Source organism: Prinia subflava, chromosome 2 (genome assembly GCF_021018805.1).
Source record: "Prinia subflava isolate CZ2003 ecotype Zambia chromosome 2, Cam_Psub_1.2, whole genome shotgun sequence".
Taxonomy (NCBI): domain Eukaryota; kingdom Metazoa; phylum Chordata; class Aves; order Passeriformes; family Cisticolidae; genus Prinia; species Prinia subflava.
In genome coordinates this window covers 71981929-71994220 of record NC_086248.1, presented here as the reverse complement: position 1 = coordinate 71994220, position 12292 = coordinate 71981929, and the positions used below count along the sequence as shown (strand labels likewise).

The 12292-nt window shown below is 37.0% G+C and overlaps 1 protein-coding gene across 1 annotated transcript in view; it reads left to right on the top strand.

Moving 5' to 3' along the window:
• The window catches only part of NUP133 (nucleoporin 133), a 30199-nt gene that overhangs the window by 11696 nt on the left and 6211 nt on the right, over positions 1–12292 (top strand). The window contains exons 13-22 of the mRNA XM_063390506.1: positions 672–835; positions 2201–2295; positions 2413–2637; positions 3636–3758; positions 4201–4300; positions 5262–5504; positions 6680–6813; positions 8421–8579; positions 9979–10114; positions 11909–12027. Coding sequence (XP_063246576.1) covers positions 672–835; positions 2201–2295; positions 2413–2637; positions 3636–3758; positions 4201–4300; positions 5262–5504; positions 6680–6813; positions 8421–8579; positions 9979–10114; positions 11909–12027 — 1498 coding nt within the window. The remainder of the gene's footprint in view (positions 1–671; positions 836–2200; positions 2296–2412; positions 2638–3635; positions 3759–4200; positions 4301–5261; positions 5505–6679; positions 6814–8420; positions 8580–9978; positions 10115–11908; positions 12028–12292) is intronic.

The window sequence follows — 12292 nt, the reverse complement described above, 5'->3', positions numbered from 1 at the left end:
CATGAGAAATATAAATACTTCTAGTACTGGACTCACAATATCCCTTTTTGGTTTGACTACTAAAAGTTTTTTAGTCGCAAATCAAATCCCTGGGTTTTGTGTATATTATATAATTTTTTACACAGAAGTACAGCTTCATACTTTGGAGGTCTGTGTTTGGTTGCTTCTTGTTCTTTTACTTCTTGATATGAGTAAGAGAGGATTCTCTGAAATGATAGGAGATAAAAATAATGCATTATATTTGCTGAAGCATTTTCCTTCGAGCTTTTATGAGCTTCCCTTCTATTGCCATTAGTGGAAGTGATTGAGAAAACAAGAAAATGTTAAAGCAAGCAATAGAAATTTAGTGACTTAACTACCAGTTACTTCCAGGCTTAGCTCTGTGTGAGGAGTCTTTTCTGTTAAATAATAATAATAATAGAGGTAACAAAAAAAGTGTGCCTTGACTCCTGGCCTGTGCTTTTTTGATTTATAAGTTGTACTTCCTACTTTCAAAGATTTGGAATACCTTTTATCCACAGTTAGTTTAGAGAGAGTGCAAAAAATGCTTGATGTATATAACCTAAAGCACTTCACAAAAAGTATCAGAAAATCCTGTTAACTGAGGGGTTCTTTTTTCTGTAATCCTGTTGATTGATTTTATTTAGCATACTTTGTTTCTTTAATTTCAGGAAAGATATAGTCAATGCACAAAGCATGGTAATTGAGCTCTTTCCAAGTAATGCAGATCTGGAGTCTGATGTTGAACTGGATAGAGCAGTGACTCAGATCAGTGTGGACTTAATGGATGATTACCCTGCCTCTGATCCGAGATGGGCTGAATCTGTTCCTGAAGGTAAGTGTAATGTGTTGGGGTTTGAGCTTTTTCATTTGTTTGGTTTTATTTTTGTTTGTTTGTTTGTTTGTTTCTGAAATAGTATCCATAATATTCTAGATAACATTGTACTTTAAGCTTAGGTGTCCCTTGCCCTCTGTCACCACTAGATACATTTCCAGAAAGACTTAAAGGTGCATCTTTTGATATTATCAGATAAACTTGAAGTCTGCTGTGATTAGTTCTTGACTTCATACAGTAAACACAAACAGCAAGGAAAACATATTTCTGAGAAGGGTACTTTGTGCAAGGATCAGGTGATGTCACTTTAGTATTTCCATGATTCCTTGTGTAGTTTTGAATCATTTTCCAAAAAATAGATGTGTTAAAAGACAGAGCTTATTTGTTCATTCTTAGGCCTTTTGTCAGTGTGACTGCACAGCTTCTGGTCACCTTGGATCCTGGGTACAGTGAACTCGTACTCCTCTGGGGCTTTGGTGTATATGTCTGCCTGAAAGAGGACTAAAGAAACTGGTTTACAAGTACTTGTTGTATGGAAAGGATTAAAGTGAACATGTTTTCAGCAAGAAATTTCTTTGTTCATGCTTCGGTGTTTCTTAAAAGTTTCAAGTTGAAAGTGCCTCAAACCTCTAGGTGGTAGTTTCCAGTTACAGAGTAGAGGCCTCATTTGAAAGTTCATGTGAATAGTTACAGATGGATGATGTTTCCTGTTGTTGTGTGAGGCAGCCAGTTGGAAATTGTCAGGCATCAGAGCCTTACTATTTTCTGATGCAGCTTTATTTTTAATTTGGCAGCCTGTCTGTGTTTATTCCTGACTAAAGCCAGAAATGAAAATTGATAGCTTCTTGGAAATCATCTGGCTAATTTTGTTCAGTGATAGCTCTTCGAAGTCTTTTATCTTGATATAAGCACACTTAGTTTATACAAAAAAATCTGGATACAGAATCAATTAGATCTGAATGCCTGTTAACACTGTCATTTCTAGTAGCTGTGGTCTAGGGCATAATAAATTTAGCAATAGCTAGTCCACCATAAGGATAAAAATATGAGTCTGAATCGTACTAAAACTAGAATATGCTTGTGAGCTGCTATTTTAGCAGCATAATGAATTGAGTATTTTGGAATAGTACTGATCTAAAGATACTTTATTTCTTCTAAAAGTTTTACTTCAGCTATGATAGAGTTGAAAAAACAGATTAAAAATAGCATGATAAGCAGTATATAAATGTGTGCATGTACTGGAAAACGTACCAGTGTGGTACAACTATAAAAATTGACAGATTGGTTTGCCTCAGAGGGAAAAAACCACAGTTATCCAGAAATGAAGATATCAAGTGCTCTGACCTAAGATTTTACTTTTTTTAGAAGCAGCTGGTTTCAGCAACACATCTCTCATTCTTCTTCATCAGCTAGAGGATAAGACAAAAGCACACTCCTTCTTCATTGAGTTTCTTCATCAGGTAGGTCCTACTGTTCTTTTGTTATCAGCACACACAGTGTATTACTTTGCCTTGATTCCTCTAGAACAGTGTTTAAAGTGCATGGGGTATTTTGTTTTGTTTTGTTTTTGATAAAAGGTTGGTGTATTTGAGCGCCTGGGCAGTTTTCCAGTGCGAGGGATGCCGATGGCCACCCGACTGTTGCTCTGTGAGCACGCAGAGAAACTGGCAGCAGCCATTGTTCTCAAGAATCACCACTCTAGGCTGCCTGAGCTGGTGAATGCTGCTATTCTGATTACATTAAACAAAAGGGAATGTGATGTTCCACCAAGCCTTACCCCTGCTGATGTGTTCTTCAGGGAGGTAAGAAACCTGTCATTCCTGAATTACTGTATAGCCTTGCATGTAGTACAGTGCTTTGAAATGTGCTTTGAAACTTTTCCCTGTGCAACTGTAAAAATAAATTCAACTTTACACAACTACCCTTTAAATAGGGATAACATGGTAGTATTTTTCTTCACTTTAGTGTATGTATGTTTTGTGTCTGCAGCTGAAACATGAATTCTGACAAATTTGATGTAGCAGAAGTAAAGTTGTTACAATTTCCAACTACCTAATATGGATAAGCAATGAAAAGGACAACAGAAATTTTTTGACAGATAAGAAGAGGCGTGCTAAATTATAATTTTCAAGGGGTGAACTGAATAGTATGAAGCTTTCCAGATAGGAGAGCTGCTTTGATGAGCTGTCCTGGATGGAATTATATTAATTCAGTCACTTATAATTTTTGTTCTCTCTAACGTTAGTCAAGCTAAGTTAGTTCTCAGTTAATGCTGCGTTCCAGTCAAGTGCCCAGTCTTTATTTCTTTCTTCCTTCTTGAGAAGAACTATGCACAAAACATTTATTCTTAGGAAGTTTTTTACTGCAGAGAACAATAGTTGCTAAGGGAGAAAAATAAATATAAAAGAAAACAGGAATAGTTGTCTGCTATTTTAAAGCAGATATGTTATCCAGTATACTTTATCTAACAAAGATTCTGCTGCCAGATATTCCAGAAGATGATGGAGGAATATGCTTAATGGAAGTGTATGGAGTTGTCTTCAGAAATGAGGATTTTTTCCTTTTCCTTTCAGATTGAAGTCCAGAAAGAAGGGTTTTTTTTTTTCATTTTAAGTATTGTATGAACCATAAGCTGGCGATCTCATTATGCATTAGGGTATAATATTTTATATTTTTTATATTTTTGGCTATTTGTATGGTTTATACTAATGTACTTATTTTTCTATACAACTCTTGGCTTTCAGGTATCAGCTGACAGTGGACATGTTTGTGTTCAATGTAACTTCTTTCTGTCTTCAAGGTATCCCAGATAGATTCCATCTTTGAATCCTTATTGGAAGAGGAGGAACAAATCCTGAAAGATATGCCTATTGAATCAATTGAGTGGGCCCAGATAGTTGTCAATGTGAACAACATCATTAAGGTACAGAACTGCCATAACCAAGATTTTGTGGGAGGGCAAGATAAACATTGAAGAGCACAGAGCAAGTTTCCGAGTTACTGACATGAGAAGAAAACTGAGTGTGCTTTTCACATGTCCAAATACAGTAGGAAGGAAAAGATGGCCTTGGGCAGAATTAGGGACTTTCCTTTTGCTCCTGAGCCACTGTTAAAAATATTTTGAGAAGTTGCAGCTTTGTTGGAAGTTGTGAAGTCATGAATACGTAGCAAAGAGTGAAGAGCTTGTGTTTGAGCGCCGAGGTTTCTTGCTCAATCGGTATGTCCCCTTCTGTCCAGCTGAGAAAGTGGTGTAGAAAGAATGTGGATATTGAAAGAACATTTCAGAAATACAAAACACAGCATCTTTTGTTGTCTGTGTGTACTGAAGTAGACTTTAAAACTCTCACGTCCTTACCTTTCAATAGGACATGCTACAGGCTGCCTGTCAGTATCGTCAGTCTAGAGCCTCTTTATATAAAACAGGAGAACTTCCAGAAAGAGAACCTGAATATATTCCATGGACAGGTGAGAAAATACATTTACAAGTTCATAAGTTTCAGAACACATGAATTTCAGTCTGAATTTTAAACTTACTATTAAAAGCTGCCACAGGGTTGTCAGTGAGAGTAAGTGAAAATGAAGTTTTCAGTTGGGGAATGAAATGGGATGAATCAATTACTACTTAGTTTGTTTAGTACTGATGATTTTTTTTTTAAAACTTGGATTGCAAATTTGGCTATAAAACCACAAGTTTGGGAAACAAAACTAATTTTAGAATTTTTATAGTTTTTCTAATGCATTAGTTCTGGTTGGCAGATCTGTAGGGTACATAACATTAAAATAAATCATAAAATATGATCTGTAGCTGTTTTAAAGGGACTGATGATTCTCTACTTGGATAAGTGTGTTTTGTTTTGATGGTTTAGTAGTGAACAGATGTTCACATGTCAGAACAAATGTTCTCACAAGCAAGCACTTTCCAGTTGGTGCTTAAGTTCCTTGTAGCCTCTACATGTAAAACATATTTGTTTAGTGCTTCCAAGACAAAAGTCTTGCAATCCATATTCCTCCTCACAAAAGGAGGAACCATGCAAACCCTTTTGTTCTTGTGTTTTGATGACTATATCGAAGTATTTAAGAAGTTGCCTTTTCCTTGTGTATATACTCATGCTTTGCCTAGAAATAGTGCAAGTAATTTTCCTCTGGAAAAAGAGCTGAGTTGGTAGCATAGATCTGCCTAGCTCAGGCTTTGTGTTTATGACATCTTGGCCTGGTTTAATATGTGAAAGTAGATGGGAGTAGTTGTTCATTGCGGGGGTGGAATGGTGACGGTATTACTTCGATTTTCAAAATGAAAAGATTTACTAGCTTTTTTTCCTTTTTTTTTTAATTATACCTAGTAATGTTTTTCTTAGGCTTTGCTGTGGTGCGGATTGCTGTGGTGATTGGATGATTGCTTTAATGTTCGCTGTGTTGTTTTCCCAAGCCTCCAGTGGCCTCCGCGCGGCAATAACGCGGCAGCACGGGCTCATCCTGAAGGTGGTGTATCCCCAGGTGGACAGCAACCTCCGCAGCGTGGTGGCCGAGCAGCTGGTGGCTCTCCTGGATTGCTTCCTGGACGGCTACGTTGCTCAGCTCAAGTCTGTGGATCGTCTGGCTGACCAGGAGCGGTACAGCAGCGTGGAAATGGAATACGTGCAGAAGAGATCCGAGCTCTTGTCCCCTCTGCGTGAGTGCTCTCCGTGTCCTGTAACACAAGGGTTAAATGGTCCGTGACACGAGGAGATGACACGGGTTTGACGGAGTAAATGGCATCAGTGCTTGAATTCTGCTTGCTTTACACAGTTGCTTTCTGAGTACAAACGACTGGTTTGTGATTTAGTGAAATAATTACAAAATAAAAGCAGATTACAAGTTAGCATCCAGGACTGCACTCCGTGTGTGTATCTCCTATGAGACACCTGGGCGCTTAGATTTTTGTCTTCTGCCAACTTGTCACATTTTTCTGGCAGGATTTTTATCTTGGGCTGCCTGGCAGAAAGTAGCCTGTAAATGGATTCTAAATGTTTATATTGTTGCAAGTTGAGATAAACCTATATGCCTGAAAGTTTGTTCTGTGTTTGTCAGTAAATAGTTACTTTTTGAATACCAATTATTTTATAATTGTACCCATTGTTTAATGTATTGGATGTGGTCAAGTCCTGAATGGGTAAGACATAGAAAAGCTCCCTTTTAAAATGGAAATAAGTTGTTGTAAATGCATTTTAGTAACTTTGGAAAGTTGGTGGTTTTTCTGCTGAAGTAAATTATATAAGTAGAACAATCTAATGATAATTTTTGAGCATTCTTAGAAAAAGCTTTATAAAATTATCATCCATTTTCCTGACATTCATGGGCTCTGTTAGCTTATAAATACATTTTAAATCATGTTCAATCTAAGGTTCATATTTCCTTATGAACAAAACTGAGTCTTCTGCCAACGCTTACGTATTTAACTGGATGAAAAGAAAAATTCTAAGTAGTTTTTATTTAATGCAAGCCCAATTGTCCTTATTTGTCCTGTTCTTTTTCAAAAGCCTATGGCTACTGTTAAGTGGCTGCTATTGTAGATGTTAAGTCATGGGTGGAATTCCCTCCCCCAGTGCAATAGCAGATGCTGGTAACTTCCAGAGGAAACAGAAGACATGATGCCAGTTAGTGTTCCCTTTTCCCTCTTGTGCTGTCCAACAGAGGTGGTAGATCTGTGAGCGTGCAGGTGCACAGGAGATGTATGCAGGAGGGGAGTGTTCCTTTGGGAATGTGTCAGTATCTCCTGGATGGCAACACTTGAAACTTGTTTTCATTTTTCTGGTCTCAGACAAAGGTGAGCTTCTTTGATAAAACTTCCCTTTTTTTGTTACTTAGTTTCCCTAGGACAGTACCAGTTGGCAGCTGCTTTAGCAGAGAAGTACTGCGACTTTGATATCCTGGTGCAAATGTGTGAGCAGACAGACAACCAGGCCAGATTACAACGCTACATGACTCAGTTTGCAGATCAGGCAAGTCCCTTCTGTGTCCTTTAGCCAGTGTTTTATAATAAGGTTGTACCTGAAATGTTGCAAAATTATTATTTCTTTCTGGGGTTTCTTTTCCCTTTTTTTTTGTATGTAATTATGTATACATACAGGGGTAATGTGGAAAATTGAAGTCGATATTCACTGTGAAATATTCAGTGGAGTATTTTATGCTGGGAAGGCAAAGCTAGCCAGCAGAAAGAAAGGTGCATCCTGTATGGGCAGTGCCTTTTCATGGGATCTTTTTGTTCCCCCAGACATGTTTTCTCACTCTTTACATTTTTCAGCATTTTGTGACGTTTCCTTCACTCAGGTGCTGTTGTCATTACACTGTTGTTTTATTAAACTAACTTAACATAAAGTGGAGGATAATTTCCAAAAGAGATGAAATTGTTAAATGTATAAATAGAAAAGTAATTAATGTATAAGTATAAAAGTAGTTAGGAGGAGTGGGAAGGTAGGGCTGTTGCTTTGGGGTTTTTTGCATTGTCCTGCTACATATTTGTTGGACAGTTTTTCCACTGTCTGTTAAAATCCAGTGTAAAAATTAAGTGTGCTGAAATATTAGAAAGCTTAAGGAAAAGGTGGTGGAGATTACTTGAAATGTGTGCAACTGGAACAAAAGGGGCTTGATTTGAGAATTGGTGAGATGAATTTGTTTAGCTTTCCACAACTATTGGGGAAAGAGAAATCCTGCAGTCTATGTGTTTCATAGGAAAGAGAGTACATAAAGATTGTTCTAGTAACAAAAAACCAGAAATATCGATAATAGACAGAAATTATAGCAAACTTTTTAAATAGTGCATCTTAAATACTCAGCCTGACTGTCAAAGGGGATAAATTACCCTTTTTTCCCCTCGTCACATTCTTTATTTTAAAGGGGAAATGTAAAACTTCCTGAAAAGAAGTTACTGTGGCAAATGTAGAGCTGAATAGATAAGTCTAGTGGATAGACTGTCAGACTGATGGCCTCCTCAGACTTCATTTTTTAAGTTATTAATGTTACTCTAATATTGTCCTGAAAAGACTAAATTAAATCTCAGAAAGAAATCCTGGTTAGTTATTTCACATTCAAGTTTTTGAGGATAAAATGGGGGTTTTTTTCTCTTAAAAAGACTGATTTTCTTAAACAGCGCCTGAGAGAAGGAAAGTTGCAGGTTAACTTGTGGGAAGGAGGGAATGTTACAAAAACAGTGACAGCTGAAGTAAACTTGTTTATGAAAGGAAATGTTAAGCATGGAGTTTCAAGGGGGGCAAAGGAACAGGTATGAAAACAAGATGAGAAGAATTAGGATTGATGTGATACCTACTCCTGTTCTTGTGTATAAAGGTGAAGAATTTACTTTTGGCACTTTCATCTCTTTAATTGAAGGATTCTGTGTTTATCAGCATCTGTTGGAGAGAGCTGACTTTCTGTCACGACTTTCGTGGGGATTTTTATCAACACTATGTTTTGTGTCATGTGTGTGTCTGGCTTTATCAAGCAGGTTCTTACTATTTTCTTACCAGTTGTATTTTATAAAGGACTTAGAAGGCAAACCAGGTACCGGAAAGTAACTTTTAAAATTGGTTCATATTTCTGTTATGTTCAGAACTTTTCAGATTTCCTGTTTCGCTGGTATCTGGAGAAAGGAAAGCGAGGAAAGCTGTTATCTCAGCCTATTGCTCAGCATGGACAGCTGGCCAGTTTCCTGCAAGCACATGAACATCTGAGCTGGTTACATGATATCAACAGCCAGGATTTCCAAAAGGTAGTGGTTTTTAAATACAGCCAAATGTAAATACCACATGTTGAACAGGTCAGGTACATATTCAAGTAGGTAATTTACCGAGTTATGACTCTTCCCCATCAAAAGACAGCTTATCCAGGTGAGTTAGGGGGAAAATGGCAGAGAATTAATTTGGTACTTTTGGAGTCCAAAAGCCTCCCTTCAGGCACCATCTGATCTCATGTAAACTGCTTCACCATGTAATGGAAATCAGGGCTGGTTTTCATCCCTGGCTGGTGGCTTTCAGTACTTTCTACCAAGGAAGTTTGGCTTGGCTACCTGATCACTGCTTTGATGGAATTGGGGATTTATAGTGAATATCGATAGCGTTATAATATCCAGCCAGGGAAAAACTGGAACTCTTCTTTCAAGACTAACATAAAGCTAAGGAATATGGAGGTATCATGAAAGTAAAAAAAGCTATTGATAACTTTAATCATTTACATTCATAGTTTAAATATTTTTAATAGCAAATGTGTATGTGGATAGATTAATGTGCCATTGTTTTTAAACATGATCATTTGGTGCCTTCTGGGCTTTTCAGTTACGTCCCCTCTTCTTGTCAGTCTTTCCATCCTTCTGCTAGACTTAAAAATGCATGTCATTTGACAGTTAAAAGTATTTCAAATCAAAAATGGCTTCTTTCAATCCACATGCACATTTGTTAAGCATAAAAAGCATGGAAACATTTATCTTAGTCCAGATTCTAGGTACGTAATGCCATATCCCTCTTAAACAAACAAAAAAGTCCTACCCACCAATCCCAACCAAAACAAACAAAAACCACTCTGAGAATAATTTAATATTCTGTTCGTGTCAATTGAAGTTTTCTATGTCATGGCAAAGCACTCTGAAGAGGGGATAAGGATTCTAAAATACACAGTTAATTCAGCATAGGTAGTTTTTTTCTGAGTAAGTGCTCAGAAACTGTTCCTTTGATAAACAAATTCTTGCCTTTGTAGTTGGTTACTGCAGCAGTTACACACAATTATATTTTTTCGAATTCCTGAATTAACAGGTAAATCAGCCTGCATGGAAAAGTATTCTGTCAAAACATATTTGCCTGTCTTTTATTGCAGATTGAATTAGATCCTAAAGATACAATGTGTGAAGTTGCAATTTATCCTTTGAGAGTGAGGTAGGGTTTTTTTGATTAGCAATGAAATTTTAAATATATTAATATATTGTTGAAGGAGAGAGCTTCTTCTTGAAGAGTGTAATGCACAGTTTCACTGTGCAAATTGTACAACTTCAAAAATTAAGGGTTATAGTATTACTAAAAATAAATACCTATGAGACTTCTGTTCAGATAAAAGTCTTGTCTGTTAACCTTCTGATCCTAGTTTACAAAACTGATTTCTAACATCTTTATTAATTTTAGGCTCACAGAACCTTGCAGACTTTAGCAAATATGGAGACACGATATTTTGCAAAGAAGAAAACACTTCTTGGCTTGAGCAAATTAGCTGCACTAGCGTCAGACTTCTCAGAAGACATACTACAAGAGAAAATAGAAGGTAAGAAAACAACAGGACAAAGTGAAGAAAAGACTTAATAAATTACTGAATTAGAATCCCATTAATTTTGGAGATTGTTGATTTTTTATGTTGAGGGTCCTGACTTAGTGTGGTAAGGATAAATGGGCTGATGATTTTGCTCATTTTAGGAAGCACAGGGAAGACAGAGTGAGGCACTAACCTCAGTATTCACTTTCTCATGAGTTAGCATGGCAAATTTGTACCTTTCCACTTTGTCTACTGACATGTAAGATATTGGCAGAAATAACAACCTGCACCTGTACTTTGAGAAGTGGCTGAGAATTGTCAGTCATTCACACTGAATGTATTTTAATGAATCTGCATTTTATATTTCAGATGCAAGGTAAAAATAATTAGAAAAAATAGACCCTGTTTGTAGAATGGCTTTCACTTTTGAATTCTTCTCAATGCCTGAGGCTCTTAGGCTGTACAAGGAAGTCCTGTAACTTTGTTTTTTAAGTGCAGTAATGCAATAGCAAATATATACAGTTGTGATCAAGAAGTGCTTTCTCAGGCTTTTGTGCTCTTTAGCTAGGAAGGTTACCATGACAATGTTTCATTGTACTCTAGCTGAAATGATGTGAACAGGAAAAGTACCAGTATCTATCCTGCTTCATTACCAAATGCAATGGTTCCACTGCTCTGCCGTTCCTATCCCTGTGGAAAATACTGTTTGTGCAGCACATGTGCTGTTTGAGAAAAAAGCAGTTTTGCACTACTGGTTAAAGGATTCTGGCCACTAGGGGGAAGCTTTGGAATATGACTCAGGGTTGCTGCTCAAGCTTACTTCAGTTTATCTGCGTGTTTATCATCTCTGTAATGAATAGTTCTTAAATCCTGTTGAAAAAGCTTGGTAATAATTAGATTAACTAAGCAGACTTTAAAATTATTTTTAGCTCATAATAATAATGTGTTATCTGCCCTTTAAGTTGTATAGCATTGCATGAAATCTTGAAGTTTAATTTTGTTTTTTTATTACTGTGAAAATGCTTATGCGGATGTGACAAATCTCACCTTTAAATAGGAAAATTTTAAAATGGCAAATGAGATAAACAAAGCTTTATTTCAATGGCTTGAGGACTCAAAATTTGTTCTGGACTTCATTCTGCTACACATTTCCATGTGGCACATGATGTAGTTTTTAAAACTTAAATTCTTTGTGTATCCCTTTCCTAGTGATACAGAAAGATTAATTATTTCTGCCACATTTTTCTTTTTTCCTCTAAACAGATAAAATGATCCACAGAATTATTTTCCCTATTCTAACATGCAATGGAAATTGGTGGGAAGGGCAGGGTTCATATAGTGTGGTTGATATTATTCCATTTTGAATGTCTGAGACTAGTAAGCTTCTCATCCTAAAGCAGCTCATAGTGGCAAGTATAAAACAGTCAAAAATTGAACAGTTCATGGAATGGAACATGTCCATGGCACAGCTCCTTAAAGTCACAACCAGCTCGTTTTCCTGCATGGTGCAACAGCTTCCATCCAATTCTCTGTATTAATTTTGAAGTTTTGGGGCAAAATTAGGTTTAAGCATTTTCAGTACAGTGGGAACATGAGTGGAAAGTAAGAACTAGTTCCCTGGGATGGCAGTATTGGAGTGAAGTATTTCTGTGCAGTGGGAACGTGGCTGAGAGTCCAAACATAATGCTTCATAACAAACGCTTGTGGGCTTGAATAGTATTGTGACTTAACAGTTATTGTTGTGCCACAGAATTTATTATTATATTTTAATAACATGAAACATTCATTTCCTTAAATGACTACAAGAAATATCAGAGCAGGAGCGCTTTTTGTTACATCAGGAGACACTTCCCGAACAGCTCCTGGCAGAGAAACAGTTGAACCTCAACGATATGCCAGTGCTGTCTGCATCTCAGCTCATTGATGTAAGTGTCTCGTGTTTGCTTCATTACACAGGTAAACTTGCAGGATGTTTTCTGTCCCTTTGTGATAAATGAGAAGGTCACAGCTGCCTTCATCCCCTGTATGACTTGCTGAGCACCTAAAGATCTAATGTATGAATGAGTTTAACTTCACTTAGTTTCTACCAGCAAACATCAGAATGATGGGTTTAGTCCTAGTTTTTCCTGCTGAATGTGTGCTTTGGAGTGCTGTTACAAGAAAAAGCAAATCAGATCAGTGCCAGAAGCT